Genomic DNA, 18,639 nt, shown 5'->3' on the forward strand with positions numbered 1-18,639 from the left:
CAAGGAAAAAACGCTGGTTGACTTGGCAAACAAGACAAACTGGCACAGAGAGACAGCAAACACAGGGATAAATACACCGGGGATAATAAACAACACCTGGAAGGGGGTGGAACAGATCAGGGTGTGACAATCTAAGTAACAAATCTAGAAATGCAAAACTGTGTGAATCGATACACTGGATGTAAATGTGTCCCACCACCCGCCAACCCCGCTACTCTCTGTTCATCATATATGCATAGTCACTTCAACCATACCTACATGTACATACTACCTCAATAAGCCTTACTAACCGGTGTCTGTATATAGCCTTGCTACTCTTATTTTCAAATGTTTTTTTAATGTTGTTTTATTTCTTTACTTACCCACCCACACACACACCTTTTTTTCGTACTATTGGTTAGAGCCTGTAAGTAAGCATTTCACTGTAAGGTCTACACCTGTTGTATTCGGCGCATGTGACAAATAAACTTTGATTTGAAATGTGTAAAAGGTAAGCCCACCTTATAGCCCACCTGGTACCATTACGTCCATCCCTAATGGAAAATAGGCCCTATATGGTATATACAGTACAAGCTTGGCGATTGTTTCACATTTTGAGAGAAATAATGTAGCATGAAAAATTATATTCTGTCTGAAATTTCTGAGGACCAGTTGATCTACTGTATGTAACATGATATCTGTGTGCCAACTATCTGACAGATGACTAGTTTTGGTATTCCTCAGAAATGTTGAGACATACCAGAAAGGAAACTACCTGGCACACAAGAGAAACCTGTTGTCAAATATGGATAGCTTATTCTGTCCTAACAAATTCCAGATAATTATTTGATTATAACAAATATACTGCATATACTTTATTTCATTTTTATTGAGAAATTGGAGGACCAGATACCCATTTATAAATTTACATTTTAGTCATTTAGCAGACACTCATATCCATAGCGACATACAGTTAGTGCATTCATCTTAAAATAGCTAGGTGGGACAACCACATACCAATCTTGTTTTTTTAAAGGTCACTGTGCAGATATGTTTGACCCACTGAATAAAATAATACAGTAAGGGTAATTATGATGTATTGTATGTTTTGTAGTTCTGTCAAAAGAAAATTATGTGCGAAACACCAGCATGTTTTTCACTCCATGCATACCTTACCATAGGGAAAGCAGAAGCCAATAACAAGAGCATAAAAAATAAGTTTATTGAGTCAGTAGGTAGGAGGTCATTAGTCCACTCTATCACCTCGCTCCCTGGGACACAATTACTGCAGCTATTAACCTGTAGAGACCTGAGGGGCTGAAGGAGAGGCACGGCTGGTCTTGAATGCATACCAAATGGTACCCTATTCCCTATGTTGACCAGATTCCTCTGGTCAAAAGTGGTGCACTATATAAGGAATAGAGTGCCATTTGTGACACACCTTCTGTCATCGCCTCTGGGAGTGTAGACCCTGAAAGTGTACTGAACGTCTAGGATATCCAAGAGTTCAATAAGGGTCCTCACTTTTACCTGAGCAGGAATAGCTCTGGGCCTAGGTTTTAAAGTATTGCTCTGACTTCAGTTATTCTCTCTTTTCCCTGGATAGGTTATATGGTCCGGGAAACCTTTCCTTTGTCAGAGGCATTTCTTTCTTGTACATGGTGCACAATACATAGCACACAAACTCCTGCTAAAAGAGTTAATGATAGATCTGATAGCTTTGCCTGCCCAGCACATTGGTGATGTCACATACTTCTTCTACAGTGTAAATTACCAGGCTAGAGGGTCCCCACACATACAGTTGAAGTGGGAAGTTTACATACACCTTAGCCAAATACATTTAAACTCAGTTTCACAATTCCTGACATTAAATCCTAGTAAAAATTCCCTGTCTTAGGTCAGTTGGGATCACCACTTTATTTTAAGAATGTGAAATATCAGAATAATAGTAGAGAGAATTATTAATTTCAGCTTTTATTTCTTTCATCACATTCCAAGTAGGTCAGAAGTTTACATACACTCAATTAGTATTTGGAAGCATTTCCTTTAAATTGTTTAATTTGGGTCAAACATTTTGGGTAGCCTTCCACAAGCTTCCCACAGTAAGTTGGGTGAATTTTGGCCCACTCCTCCTGACGGAGATGTTGTAGGTGTCACAGGTGTAGCCGTGTTGAAGTGACCAACTCGCAGGCGGGATGTGAATACTCATCTTTTAACGAAAATGAATAAAGCAAACACGGAAAACAATAAACAAGAATGACTAAAGACAGGTTATACTTACAAATAGTAGCAGTGCTAACGAAACAACCCACAAACCCAGATGACAAACACACTCCTAATATATGACTCCCAATCAGGAACAACGATAACCAGCTGTCCCTGATCGGGAGCCACACAGACCAACATAGAAACAGACATCCCAGAACACATATACACAGACTTCTTCTGCCACGTCCTGACCAACATACTACACAACTACTCCCTCTGCTGGTCAGGACGTGACAGTACCCCCCCCCCTAAAGGTGCATACCACGAATGCACCTAAAAAGAAACCACAAAAATCCCCAATACCACAACAAAAAATAATAGCCCCTAAACAAAAAGGGAGGGAAGGGAGGGTGGCTGCCGTCAACGACGGCACTTGTGCTACACCCCCCCTCCCCAACCCACCTATCCTGGAGGTGGCTCTGGTTCCGGCCTACTGCCCTCCAGACTGTAGGCAGACTCATTGGGTTCCGGGTCGTAGACAGACTCACTCTTTCCAGTCAACGCTGTAGGCAGACTCATTTAGTTCACAGTTAAATATACACTTATTCAGTTCCGGATCGTAGACAGACTCCCCTGGTTCCGGACAGTGGGCCGTCTCCCCCGGTTCCCGGACAGTGGGCCGTCTCCCCCGGTTCCCGGACAGTGGGCCGTCTCCCCCGGTTCCCGGACAGTGGGCCGTCTCCCCCGGTTGCCGGACAGTGGGCCGTCTTCCCCGGTTGCCGGACACTCTGGACGAGGCACTGTTGCCGGACACTCTGGACGCGGCACTGTTGCCGGACACTCTGGACGCGGCACTGTTGCCGGACACTCTGGACGCGGCACTGTTGCCGGACACTCTGGACGCGGCACTGTTGCCGGACACTCTGGACGCGGCACTGTTGCCGGACACTCTGGACGCGGCACTGTTGCCGGACACTCTGGACGCGGCACTGTTGCCGGACACTCTGGACGAGGCACTGTTGCCGGACACTCTGGCCTGGTCTGACGCACTGGAAGCCTGATGCGTGGGGCTGGTAGTGGAGGTACCAGCCTGGGGACACGCACCTCAGGGCTAGTGCGAGGAGCGGGAACAGGCTGAGTAGGACTAGGCTGACTTATGGGAAGCTTGATCTGTGGTGCTGGTACTGGTCATGCCAGACTGGAGGTACTCACTTCCGGTTAGCACGAGAGGCGGGAACCGGAAAGACTGGGCCATGGAGGTGCACAGGTGGCCTTGACCGCACCTCCTGCACAACCCGTCCTGGCTGGATGGAACTAGCAGCCCTGCACGAGCGGGGTGCTGATACAGGGCGAACTGGGCTGTGCAGGGGCTTGATGGTTACCGTGCATAGAGCGGGTGTAAGGTAGCCTGGACCGAGGAGGCGTACCGGCGACCAGACGCGCTGCGCAGGCATCCTCCTACCAAGGTGGATGCCCACTCTATCACGGCATCTGCGAGGGGCTGGAATAGCGCGCACCGGCCTGTGCGTGCGTATGGGCGAGATTGTGCGCACCTCAGCGAAACACGGCGCCCTCCACTCCATACGCTCCTCCATATACTCACGGGTAGCTGGCTTATGGCTCTTCCTTGGCCTAGCCAAACTACCCATGTGCCCCCCCAAAGAAATTTCTTGGGGGTGCCTCTCCGGCTTCCTCGCCAGTCGTGTACCCCGGTAGCGTTCCCGGTCCTCACCAGCCTTTTGCCGTTCCTCCCTCTCTCTTTCCACCTGTCCCCATGGAAGGCGATCCTTTCCAGCCTGGATCTCCTCCCAAGTGTAGGAGCCTTTTCCCTCCAAGATCTCCTCCCAGGTCCATTTCTCACCATAGTCCATGTACTCAGTGTCCCTCTTCTCCTTCCTCCGCTGCTTGGTCTCTTTATGGTGGGTTGTTCTGTCACAGGTGTAGCCGTGTTGAAGTGACCAAATCGCAGGCGGGATGTGAATACTCATCTTTTAATGAAAATGAATAAAGCAAACACGGAAAACAATAAACAAGAACGACTAAAGACAGGTTAACAGGCTATACTTACAAATAATAGCAGTGCTAACGAAACAACCCACAAACCCAGATGACAAACACACTCCTAATATATGACTCCCAATCAGGAACAACGATAACCAGCTGTCCCTGATCGGGAGCCACACAGACCAACATAGAAACAGACATCCCAGAACACTCATACACAGACTTCTTCTGCGACGTCCTGACCAACATACTACACAACTACTCCCTCTGCTGGTCAGGACGTGACAGTAGGTGAGTCAGGTTTGTAGGCCTCTTTGCTTGCACAAGCTTTTTCAGTTCTGCCCACACATTTTCTATAGGATTGAGGTCAGGGCTTTGTGATGGCCACTCCAATACCTTGACTTTGTTGTCCTTAAGCCATTTTGCCACAACTTTGGAAGTATGCTTGGGGTCATTGTCCATTTGGAAGACCCATTTGCGACCAAGCTTTAATTTCCTGACTGATGTCTTGAGATGTTGCTTCAATATATCCACATAATTTCTCTCCCTCATGATGCCATCCATTTTGTGAAGTGCACTAGTCCGTCCTGCAGGAAAGCCCCCCCACAACATGATGCTGCCACCCCCGTGCTTCACAGTTGGGATGGTGTTCTTCGGCTTGCAAGCCTCCCCCTTTTTCCTCCAAACATAACGATGGTCATTATGGCCAAACAGTTCTATTTTTGTTTCATCAGACCAGAGGACATTTCTCCAAAAAGTATGATCTTTGTCCCCATGTGCAGTTGCAAACCATAGTCTGCCTTGTTTATGGCTGTTTTGGAGCAGTGGCTTCTTCCTTGCTGAGCGACCTTTCAGGTTATGTCGATATAGGACTCGTTTTACTGTGGATATTGATACTTTTGTACCCGTTTCCTCCAGCATCTTCACAAGGTCCTTTGCTGTTGTTCTGGGAATGATTTGCATTAACTGACCTAAGACAGGGAATTTTTACAAGGATTAAATGTCAGGAATTGTGAAAAACTGAGTTTAAATGTATTTGGCTGAGGTGTATGTAAACTTTCGACTTCAACTGTACTTTTTATTAATTTATTTTTTATTAATTTATTTTCTAATAATATCCACCACTTTTCAATCCTATTATGTAAAACTTTGGGGTCACTTAGAAATGTCCTTTAAAATAACATTAAAAGTGATCATAAATACAGTGTAGACATTGTTAATGTTGTAAATGACTATTGTAGCTGGAAATGGTTGATTTTTATGTAATATCTACATGGCCGTACAGAGGCCCATTATCACTCCTGTGTTCCAGTGGCATGTTGTGTTAGCTAATCCAAGTTTATCATTTTAAGGCTAATTGAAAACCCATTTGCAATTATGTTAGAACAGCTGAAAAATATTGTTGTTCTGATTAAAGAAGCAATAAAACTGGCCTTCTTTAGACTAATTGAGTATCTGGAGCATCAGCATTTGTGGGTTCGATAACATGCTCAAAATGGCCAGAAACAAATAACTTTCTTCTGAAACACGTCAGTATAATCTTGTTTTGAGAAATTAAGATTATTCCATGCGAGAAATTGCCAAGAAACTGAAGAACTCGTACAATGCTGTGTACTACTCCCTTCACAGAACAGCGCAAACTGGCTCTTACCAGAATAGAAAGAGTGGGAGGCCCTGGTACACAACTGAGCAAGAGGACAAGTACAATAGAGTGTCTAGTTTGAGAAATAGACGCCTCACAGAACAGAAGTCCTCAACTTGCAGCTTCATTAAATAGTACCCGCTAAACACCAGTCTCAACGTCAACAGTGAAGAGGCGACTCTGGGATGCTGGCCTTCTAGGCAGAGTTCCTCTGTCCAGTGTCTGTGTTCTTTTGCCCATCTTAATCTTTTCTTTTTATTGGCCAGTCTGAGATATGGCTTTTTCTTTGCAACGCCTCCTTGAAGGCCAGCATCCTGGGGTGTGCTTTTCTTTCAAAAACAAGGACATTTCTAAGTGACCCCAAACTTTTGAATGGTAGCGTAGGTCCAACCGACCTCACATCTGCAGACCACGTGTATGGCATCGTGTGGAAGAGCGGTTTGCTGATGTCAACGTTGTGAACACGGTAGTGGTGGTGGGGTTATGGTATGGGCAGTCATAAACTCTGGACAACGAACACATTGGCAATTTGAATGCACAGAGATGCTGTAACGAGATCCTGATGTCCATTGTCGGGCCATTCATCTGCCGCCATCACCACGTTTGAGCATAATAATGCACAGCCCCATGTTTCAAGGATTTGTACACCGTTTCTGGAAGCTGAAAATGTCCAAGTTCTCCCATGGTCTGCATACTCAACAGGCATGTTCGGGATAATCTGGATCAACGGGTACGACAGCGTGTTCCACTTCGCGCCAATATCCAGCAACTTTGCACAGTCATTGAAGAAGAGTGGGAAAATGTTCCACATTCCACAATCAACAGCCTGATCAACTCTATGCGAAGGAGATGTGACGTGCTGGAGGAGGCAAATGGAAGTCACACCAAATACTGACTGGTTTTCTGATCCACACCCCTCCCTATTTTTAAGGTACTGTATCTGTGACCAACAGATGCATATCTGTATTCCCAGTCATGTGAAATCCATAGATTAGGCCCTAATTCATTTATTTCAATTGACTCATTTCATTATATGAACTGTAACTGTAATTTTTTTTAAATTGAAGCATGTTACGTTTACATTTTTGTTCGGTATACCTTATCATAACGTTATACTGCGACCAAACTGGGATCTGTACTGAACGCACTATTATGGTCCCGAGGTTAACGTCATGTTTTAATGTTCCTACAATGTTCTCAGAACATCAGTGGGATAACGTCTCGCTGAAACCCTTAAAGCAGCATTTCCCAAACGTTGACTTGGTGACCCCAAGGGGTGCACGTTTTGGTTTTTGCCCTAGCACTACACAGCTGATTCAAATAATGAACTAATCATCAAGCCTTGATTATTTGAATCAGCTATGTAGTGCTAGGGCAGGAAAATGCTTGTGCACCCCTTGGGGTCCCCAGGACAGAGTTTGGTAAACGCTGCTTAAAATGGACCTAATGGGAACGTTGCCGAAAGTCCTTAGGACATCCCTTGTTTGCTGGGTTAATACATAGAGTAAATTTCAACCAATTAGCTGCTTGTCATAAACTCAATATAGATCCATCTCTATGGAGTGGTTACATGTTGACACTGAAACTACAATCCCATGTGATCATACACTACAATATATTTAGAGGCTACCAGGACAAGTTATTGAAGCAGTATCCCTCTCTCAAGCAAGAAGACATTTCATGGACACAGCTTTCTGAGCTTACACAGAATCAAATTATTCACACTTGAATTCATTCACATCCATACACACTCAAGCCTTGTAAGGACTAAGATTTTTTGCATTGACCAGAGGAAGAAAATTAACAAAAGCTATGGAGAACTCAACCCAAGTCAAGTTCTTTTATCTCTTTGGCTTACAAGAGACATTTAACAACAAATCGGTCTATTTTATCTTGTCTCTTATCACATACCTTCTCATCATCACTGTGAATATAACTATGATCATAACAATCATTCAGGAGAAAGGTCTCCATGAGCCCATGTATATCTTTCTGTGTAGTTTATGTGTCAATGGATTGTATGGAACTGCTGGTTTCTATCCCAAGTTCTTACTGGACCTTCAGTCAGATGTTCAGGTGATATCTTATGATGGATGTTTCACTCAAGCCTATGTAATATACACATCTGTCATGTGTGAACTTTCTACTCTAACAGTGATGTCTTACGACAGGTATGTGGCAATATGCAGACCACTACTATACTATACCATTGTGACATCTTTAACTGTTAGAAAGTTACTCTTATTTTCTTGGTGTTATCCTTTATTTATAGCACTCTTAGCAGTTAGTTTAACCGTCAGACTTCCTTTGTGTGGATCTCGCATTGACAAGATCTTCTGTGACATTCCGTCTATAGTGAAACATGCATGTTTACCCATTACAATCAATCAGAATTTGAACAAATTTGTATTAGTGGTTCATGTTTTACAGATACTATTCATTGTATTTTCTTACAGTCAGATTGTAAGGACTTGTGTAAAGTCAGCTAAGGGAAGGATTAAGTTCACACAGACCTGTGTGCCACATTTAATAACAATATTTATTTTCATCACAGTGACCCTGTTTGACAATTTGCAAGGTTGGAATAATGTAAATACTACACTAAATATGCGTAATGCAATGGCCATACAATTCCTTGTTATACCACCTGTCTTTAACCCTGTCATTTATGGACTTAACCTCCAGCAGATTCGAAGAGCAGTTTTTAGAAAGTGTAGTGCACGTAAAATCATTGATATGAGATGTTAGTTACATGATGCTAGACAACAGGGAGACTTCCTGATATCAGAAGCATGGATAAAATGCACCGTGGTCAACCAAGAGTAGTCTTTTCTTTCAACCAATCGATTTGTAAAATTTTTCCATATATAGACACATTCTATGTGCCTATTTATCTTACCATTTCTACCCAACTGCGTGCCAGTTATGATTTTCATAGGGACATATTCATGGAACAGTTTAATTTAATTTATAATAGTCTTTGTATCTCAAAATCATTGTCTGTGGTTAATCTACATTCTACAATCATGGATATGAAACATTAGTTACATGATCTTACACAACAGGGAGACTTCCTCATATCAGATGTCTACACAAATAATGGTAAAATCTGCCAAAACTGTTATGTAAAATGAAGCCATATTTTTTTTAACCTTTCGTAGGCGGCGCAACTCTGGTTTTAGAAGAGTGGGGGGGGGGGGTTCTCCATACATTTTCTGGGGCATCTAATGCTCATTTCATGCATTTCTACTAGTGCTGTACACAACAAAAATCTTGGTCGAGCAAGAGTAGTCTTTTCTTTCGACCAATCAATTTGTCAAAATTTAAAAAAAGATTTTTCCATTTATAGACACATCCAATGTCCCTTTTTATCTTACCATTTCTACCAACCTGCGTGCCAGTTATGATTTTCAATAGGCACATATTCGTGGAACAGTTTCATTTCATTTATAAGTCTTTGTATCTCAAAAACATTGTCTGTGGTTAATCTACATTCTACAATGGTAATCTAAATTAAAATTATACAGATCTAAAAGTAACTTTTAGTGCCACTGCCAACTATGTAAAAAAAGCCTGCATAAAGCCTACAAAACAATGCATCCTGCAGGCATAAAATATCCTATAAATCACATTGGCTATGCATGGCCTGTCTGCAACTGTCTTGAAACACTGTATCAACTATCAACTGGGTCAGTTATTTTATGACGTTTCCACTGGATCAGAGTATTACATTTGTCCCTTTCTTGCCGAGTGGTTATCAAAAGAGAGAGAGGTGGAAATATTGTTCAAATACTATTGTCATTCTTAACGGATTCTAAAAACAGACTGTTTACTTGCTGTTTGAGGTGTAGAAAAATTACTTTGAGAAGCTCCACAGCTCATTAGTGGTGGTGAGTAAAGACAATCAGAAATACTATCAGACATACACAAACTTGTTTCTCACAAGTATAGCATAGGTTGTGAGTTCTGCAAAACATATATCCACTCCGACCTTGAAAACAGTAAATTACCCTAACCAAGTAAGCATTGCAGATGAGAAATTCTGTGAATTAACCGTAAATGTAGGCCACTACTGGTGATATTTGTAATGGGGAATTGATACAGATTTGTGACTGCTTGACAAAAAAAAAGGTTTTCATTACAGACCCCATCTGTCATACAGTATTCCATAAGGTACCTTATCAAATCTGTACAGTATACCCTTAATCTAGTAATAAATCAAATCTAGTGATGCATTATTTGACATTTCTGCCATCCATTGTGACATTGTGGGAGGATGACCAACCTTCCAATTAATGGCAATGCATTTCTTAGCTGCTATACATGCTATGGTTACACAGTTTCTTATTTTAACAGCCTCCAGTATCAACATTTCCAAGCAAACAAAAACAGGGAAAGTGAGACAAAAGAACATAGTCTTTGCCAGAATGTAGCCAGCTCAGATGAGGCATGACAAAGACTTGCCTTGGTGTACATTTATACATTATATTATCCAAGAATAGAGTCAATGGTTCAATAATTGAAAATACCATTATTACCAGATCTCAGACTGTAGCCTATCCATCCACTCAAGATGGAACTTTGTACAGTCTTGCCTGTGACTCAGTTGGTAGAGCATGGTGTTTGCAATGCCAGCATGGTGTATGCAACGCCAGGGTTGTGGGTTCGATTCCCACGGGGGGCCAGTTCAAAAAGGAAATATAATGTATGCATTCACTACTGTAAGTCGCTCTGGATAAGAGCGTCTGCTAAATGATGTAAATGTAAATGTATATATTCACTGATTATTATAGACTGCAAAATGTACCTGCGGTCTAATGACTGGCCTTCCCTCACTGTCTGACCCTGCTAAGACATGATGAGCATAGTGTTGTGAACTGACTGTGCACCATGACAGTGAAGCCTGTAGAGCTGTTTATACCGTGTCAGTGTGAAAAGTAGGGAATTATATAGGAAAACTGACAGATCAATAACGTTACATTGCTATAATGACTGTAATAAAAACTCACATTGCACTGTCAAAAAACATCCGAATATCAGTGTTCAATCCTTTGGCCGCTGGTTCCATTTCATACACAAATCCAAAAGTAAAGTTTTTTTTAGGTTATTAAGTTGTGATAATGCATCTATGTGCTAATAACCAGGCCTCCTCAGTGTATCTCAAAATAAGTGGATATTCACGACCACTTTGAATAAAATTCATTATTTCATTGATGCAATAAGTGTCACGGCCGTCGTAAGGATGGGACCAAAATGCAGCGGGTACGTGAATGCTCATAATACTTTTATTAGAACATTTACACAAAAAAACAAGAAAACGAAAAAAACAAAAACAAATGACAGCTAAACAGTATTGCAGGCTAACCCTAGCAGTGCAAAAACAACTTCCCACAAAAGACAGGTGAAAAAAGGGCTACCTAAGTATGACTCCCAATCAGCAACAACGATGTACAGCTGTTCCTGATTGAGAACCATACCAGGCCAACACAAAGAAATACACAACATAGAAAAACCATAGAAATACAAAACATAGAACAATACCCAAAAACCCCGACAACGCAAAACAAACACACCCCTGCCACGCCCTGACCAAACTACAATAACAAATAACCCATTATACTGGTCAGGACGTGACAATAAGAATAATATGCATGTAACTAGAAAGTATGGTTGAATGTAGGCTACACATTTAGAGTGATATAGTGTGCATAAACAAGATACAATAAATGCCGAACAGAAATATCACATTCTGAAATTCTTTTTAATTTAATCACTACATTTTTATAAATCCAAGTTTAACGTATATTATATACTGACAATTCGAAAGTATGTATTTTTACAGTCTTATGGTGGTATGAATGATTGTTTTAGAAATGGCACAAAGTAGGCTATGTAAAGCTTCAGGCAGTAAATCAAATGATTTACACTTGTCATTGGACAAACCTTGCATCTTGAGTTGGATTGACATATTGACTAGCCAACCATTGATTGCAGGTTTGTTTGCCCTTCCCTCTCTGATGCAGTGGTAGTGTTATGATTTTCTTTCTACTAGCATAACAGGATGGAAAATAGCCTACTATGTATAGCCTACTATACATTGTTGCAGTATCAGGTTCAACGGAAGTGCAAAATTCAATAACAGACACCTCAAATGAGATTTTAACTATTTTATTTCAGTGCCAGGGGTAGCTATGTCTGTTTTGCAACAATAGAGTAGCACATACAAGTGCAAGTAAAATAAAAAGGTTTGCCAGTTCTCTGCATTGAGTTTCTTGTTAAAGTTACATATTTTGTAGTAATTCATCTGTATCTATCCGTGAATGGATAGATCCTCCGACAAAGACTTCATTCTATATGTAAAATGCTCACCTGCAATAAAAGTTCACCAAGTTTGAAAGTGTAACTTTGTGGGGGGCAGTGCAGCTTTGAGAAAATACGTTCAACCACAAGGTTATTTGTAAATGTCAAATAGCAGGTTAGTTAACAGCCAAAGAGATGTGTGTATTGGAGTCGTGCTTTGTGGTGGATGTTTCTTGTGTGTGTCTTTGCAAGTGGGAAGTGTCTGTACATCCAAAACAGTAACACAGTTATAAGCTGTGTTCGAATACTCATACTAACCGTACTATTTGTGATTTGAATTGAGTATATAGTGTGCTTATTGGTCATAGTATGGATATAGTTAGTATGCCTAAAGTTCCCAGATGTTGTAATAAATTCACCAAAATATGAAGTATTCACACAGAGGACACTATTTCCGTACTTTAGGGCCTATAATGCAATTCTTCAGGAAATGGGTGTGGCTTCACCTCATTTTCAGATTTGAAGAAAATGGCGGAAAATATGGAGCCGACGTACAACGAGAGCGGATACAAAATCATTGCTTTAACAATTTATGACAAATGTTAAGAAAATGTTCAGCAATGTAATTAAGTTATGACTTGTCAAATAAGTTACCTTACACATTCTGTTGGCTGACAGTTTGTTAGTTACACTGTCCTTACGAACCACCAGGGGCGGAAATCCCGGGGGGGACGGGGGGGACACGACCCCCCCATCCTGGGAAAAATATGATTTGTCCCCCCCAATATATCACTGAAACATAACTATGTAATTTAAATAATATTAATAATACGCAATGAAAGCAATTGTGCTGATTATAGACACTTAATAGCGCGTTTTTAAGTTTCAAAAGATTGCGACCCCCCCACCCTTTGCCTCAATGGTTTGATCCACTGCCAGTTTCTTAGTTGGCAAGCTAACAGAGGGGTCGTATCTACTGTCTGAAAAGCACTCAACGAACGTAACTGACGTGAGGTTAATCCAGTCAATCGCGCACACACACTAGCTGAATATGCAGAGCTAGCGCGCAAATATTAACTATTAAGCTAGCTAGTACCTATTCCATTTATGTGGCCTCGTCAAAGATGGAATCTTTGCTATCGTCAATTTATTCCAAGATCAGATGATGTAAGTTAGTGCTTCAAAGTCCCTGTGATAAGGTTAGCGATAAACTGAAGTCCAAACTGAACAGAACTACACTCTCTTCTACCATTGTCTTAAATATATTTAATGGTCTCATTGCAAAAGCTAAATTGTCGCAAGGGAACTTTTATTTATTTATTTTATTTAACCCGGGTAGCAAAGATTATAGCAAACACCACTGAAACGGAATTGGTGCTCACTAGCTTTGCAAATTCAGCTATTGTTGGAAGCCAGCCAATATGAAGCAAACTATTAAAATTACAAAAGGTTGCAGCATATGTTGTGTAAATGGTGAACTCATACAGCTGTCAACTCTTGTCATTTTAATCCGTTTCACATTTGCTAGCTACCTTTTAGATCGAAGCCCAAATAGAATGATAAAAGATAAGATGATAGAAGCCCATCTCCTACTGTAAATAACCTACACACTGTGTGTGTGTGTGTGTGTGTGTGTGTGTGTGTGTGTAGCCAGCCAGCCAGCCAGCCAGCCAGGTAGAAAAATGGCAGAAAAATAAGACGGACATCAGAGTATTTTTCAGTACACCAAAACGCAAAGTAAGAACCCTAGTAGCCTAATATCTCAAAGACTAGTTGATCAAATGTTCATAAGAAAGAAATGAAATTCTAATGGAAATGTTTCACAATGATGTCATTGGGCAGAGCAGGCAACAGATGGCACACAGACAGCAGAGTTGGGGACAGATATGCAGGCCCAGACTGGCAGAGACAGGGAGTCTCAGGTAAGTTTGTTGAGTCTTTATTTGGCAACATTATGAAAGAAATTTTGACTTGTAAAATAAGAACATAATTGGAAAATGCCATGGATACCCCCACTCTCAACTTAAACTGGTGACTGAACTAAGATTTGTTAAAGGCAATGGTATTGCTGTTGTGATTAGTTGTGTAGTTTTGAGTACCGGTAGTTAGGAGTACGGCAAACACCTTATTTCTTTGGTTCCTCAATATACATTTACCATATTACAATGTAGGCTATGTGTTACAGCACTACTTTTGGTGTCCCCCTCAGGAATTGCTCTTGAGAAAATTTCATGTAATTGTCCCCTCCAAAGTTGATATCAGATTTTCACCCCTGCAAACCACATAGCATATTATTACAGCAGTACATACCTGTATGTAACATTCGTTGGCTATTTATACATCAAACTTGCCAGTATTTTAACTATAGGCTATCTAACAAACTACCCAACGGTTATTGACTTGATTATTCCCATCATTCTTAGCTTAGCTAAATGGTATAGTTATTGTGCGTTCAAAATGGACATTCGGGTGCTTTCGTAAATTTGCTCTGGCTGTCACGTCCTGACCAGTAAAAGAGGTTGTTTGTTAATATAGTTTGGTCAGGGCGTGGCAGGGGGTGTTTGTTTAGAGTGTTTCGGGGTTTGTTGGGCTATATTCTTTGTTAGTCTATTTCTATGTTAGTTCTAGCATGTCTATTTCTATGTGGTGTTTATTGGGTTGACCTTCAATTGGAAGCAGCTGCTCTCGTTGCTTCTAATTGAAGGTCCTATTTAAGAGGGGTGTTTTTTCTATGGGATTTGTGGGTAGTTATTTCCTGTTTTGTGTTCGTGCACCTGACGGGACTGTTTAGTGTCGTTTTTGTATACGTGTTTCTTTTGTTTTCCTTCTTTAATAAAATAAGAAGATGAGTTTACACGTTCCCGCTGCGTTTTGGTCTAATCCCTACGACACCCGTGACACTGGCTCTCTACTCAGATTTCAGAGCACACTCGTCTGAGCGTACCAGAGTGCAGAATAATGAATTTACGAGCACTCAACACCCGTTGAATACGGCCGGTGTCAGAAAACATCAGCAAAAAAGCATAGTTAAATTGTTGCCAGCAGCACAGTTACAGTCACCAACCCTCTGGATAACATGAAAACTGCCTAACCAGCTCTGCTTGGGTGAGTAAAATGATCAGAGTGGTCTCATGTGTGTCTGGGAGTAGCTAGCAAGCTAGCCAATGTCAGAATGCTCAGTGTGCACACGTACAATCTGACAAAGCTCTGAATTTACGAGCACACTCTGGCACTCCAGATTGAATTTAAAAACACACCTGAAGTCGTAAAATGTCCAACTAGTACTTTGTTATGCTAACTATCTAGCAACAGGTTGCATAGCAACAGCATCAACTTCTGGTAGACAGGCGAAGAGTTGAAAGAATACCATTAGTTAACAGTATACTAAAATGAACTAATAGTATAGAGTATACAATTGAAGTCGGAAGTTTAGGTTGGAATCATTAACTCGTTTTTCAACCACTCCACAAATTTCTTTTAACAAACTATAGTTTTGGCAAGTCGGTTAGGACATCTACTTTGTGCATGACACAAGTAATTTTTCCAACAATTGTTTACAGACAGATTATTTCACTTATAATTCACTGTATCACAATTCCAGTGTGTCAGAAGTTTATATACACTAAATTGACTGTGCCTTTAAACAGCTTGGAAAATTCCAGGAAATGATGTCATGGCTTTAGAAGCTTCTGATCGGCTAATTGACATAGTTTGAGTCAATTGGAGGTGTACCTGTGGATATATTTCAAGGCCTATCTTCAAAGTCAGTGCATCTTTGCTTGATATCATGGGAAAATCAAAAGAAATCAGCCAAGACCTCAGAAAAAGAATTGTGGACCCCCACAAGTTTGGTTCCTCCTTGGGAGCAATTTCCAAACGCCTGAAGGTACCACGTTCATCTGTACAAACAATAGTACGCAAGTATAAACACCATGGGACCACGCAGCCGTCATACCGCTCAGGAAGGAGACGCGTTCTGTCTCCTAGAGATGAACGTACTTTGGTGCGAAAAGTGCAAATCAATCACAGAACAACAGCAAAGAACTTTGTGAAGATCATGGAGGAAACAGGTACGAAAGTATTGATATCCACAGTAAAACGAGTGCTATATCGCCATAACCTGAAAGGCCACTCAGCAAGGAAGAAGCCAAAGCTCCGAAAACCACCATAAAAAAGCCAGACTACGGTTTGTGACTGCACATGGGGACAAAGATCATACATTTTGGAGAAATGTCCTCCGGTGGTCCCGTGTAGCTCAGTTGGTAGAGCATGGTGTTTGCAACACCAGGGTTGTGGGTTCGATTCCCACGGGGGACCAGTACGGAGAAAAAATGTGTGCATTCACTACTGTAAGTCGCTCTGGATAGGAGCGTCTGCTAAATTACTAAAATGTAAATAGTCTGATGAAACAAAAATAGAACTGTTTGGTCATAATGACCATCGTTATGTTTGGAGGAAAAAGGGGGAGGATTGCAAGCGAAGAACACCATCCCAACCGTGAAGCACGGGGGTGGCAGCATCATGTTGTGGGGGGGCTTTGCTGCAGGAGGGACTGGTGCACTTCACAAAATAGATGGCATCATGAGGAAGCAAAGTTATGTGGATATTTTTGAAACAACATCTCAAGACATCAGTCAGGAAGTTAAAGCTTGGTCGCAAATGCATCTTCCAAATGTACAATGACCCCAAGCATACTTCCAAAGTTGTGGACAACAAAGTCAAGGTATTGGAGTGGACATAAATTACCTCAATCCTATATAAAATTTGTGGGCGGAATTGAAAAAGCTTGTGCGAGCAAGGAGGACTACAAACCTGACTCAGTTACACCAGCTCTGTCAGGAGGAATGGGCCAAAATTCACCCAACTTATTGTGGGAAGCTTGTGGAAGGCTACCCAAAACGTTTGACCCAAGTTAAACAATTTAAAGGCAATGCTACCAAATACTAATTGAGTATGTAAACTTCTGTCCCACTGGGAATGTGATGAAAGAAATAAAAGCTGAAATAAATAATTCTCTACTATTCTGACATTTCACATTCTTAAAATAAAGTGGTGATCCTAACTGACTTAAGACAGGGAATTTTTACTAGGATTAAATGTCAGGAATTGTGAAACTGAGTTTAAATGTATTTGGCTATGGTGTATGTAAACTTCCAACTTCAACTGTATGTAGTATACAATATGTTAGTATGGGTATTCGAACACAGCTTTAGTCACAGGTTGACATTCATTGTCTGAGTCTTGTCCTGGAGGCAGAACTGAGCACTTTCCACTTAGCTGCAAAGCTGCAAAGTCAAAATTGTCTATATTGTGATAATTCACTAAAAACAAACATTTGCTTTTTGGTTTTAATTTAAGGTTAGAGTTAGACATTAGCAGTGGTGATTTTAGCATGTAAATCTTGGTGGGCAAACAAATGTGGGATGCATGCCAGCAAAGCCACTACAAAACACAGCACTTAACAATACATTAATTTCAGTATAAAGGTGACAAACTGTGCCCACCAACTGTGTGGGCCTACATTACATGAAGCTTTCCCAACAGCAGAGTCCCAACAGCAGACCCAACACCATTACCACACCTGGCTATCATCGGAGCCTTGTCTGGCAGCGAAACAGTTAATTTAGCCTCATTTACTGCCTTTTAAAAAAACATAGCTGATATGGCTGATTTGCTTAAACAAATGTGGTTTCTACTGACAATTGAGATGTACAAACTATGGCATAAGGGGACAACAGCAGGCTGAAATTAAGAGGGGAAAATAGACCAAATTATTAGGGTGAGGCACATGGACTAATAACAGTTTACTACACAACTTACACTTAGTATTACTTTCTTAGCTACAGTATACATATCTCCCTGGCATAGTACATCATTTATGCAGCAGCATACAATACCTTTTTGGACTCACCTTGTTGTGCTGTGCTCACTTGAACAGGAAGGTGGCGCGGCGGTCCTTCGTGGGCAAATTCTGTCAAACTTTCTTCATATTCTGGCGTTCTCTGGATTTTTGGTGCTTTCAAGACAAATGCGAACTCGGGAAAAAAAACAAAGTCAAATCATAATGACGTCACTGTTCTTCAGGTCGTAGCTCTAGAAAGAGGCCTGAGTTACGGATTTACATTTCCAAGTTGGATGACCATTCAAAACGTGAATTTTCCAGTCTGAGATTTGTTTACGAGTTCCCAGTTGTCTTGAACTCACTGAAGTCATATTTCGCAGTTCCAAGTTAAGTTGTTTTGAGCGCGGCACAAATCATGCTTCATTGACAGCATGGCCAATGTTGAATGTTTATCATTTTAAGCTTGGAAAAGAGACCCTTAGTTCCATTCTTGGGACCACACAGCCACTCCGCTGAATAGCAGGCTAGTGATTGCTTTGCAATGCTTGCAGTTAGCCACTGATTCCTTCCAAACCACTCATTGTTGAATTTGCGATTTCCAAACCTGTTGTGTAATGTTTATGTCCAATGGCCAATGAGCACCGATACCTTTTATCTATAATTT

The 18,639-nt window shown here is 41.2% G+C and overlaps 1 protein-coding gene across 1 annotated transcript; it reads left to right on the forward strand.

The window, feature by feature from the left end:
* The first annotated feature begins 7,521 nt into the window (after positions 1–7,521).
* LOC115163968 (olfactory receptor 2G6-like) lies at positions 7,522–8,650 on the forward strand. Its single transcript, XM_029716144.1, has one exon. It carries the CDS (start codon positions 7,646–7,648, stop codon positions 8,579–8,581), a length of 936 nt encoding a protein of 311 aa, XP_029572004.1. The 5' UTR covers positions 7,522–7,645; the 3' UTR covers positions 8,582–8,650.
* Positions 8,651–18,639: the final 9,989 nt, after the last annotated feature.

The sequence above is a fragment of the Salmo trutta genome, chromosome 26, assembly GCF_901001165.1.
Source record: "Salmo trutta chromosome 26, fSalTru1.1, whole genome shotgun sequence".
Lineage (NCBI taxonomy): Eukaryota > Metazoa > Chordata > Actinopteri > Salmoniformes > Salmonidae > Salmo > Salmo trutta.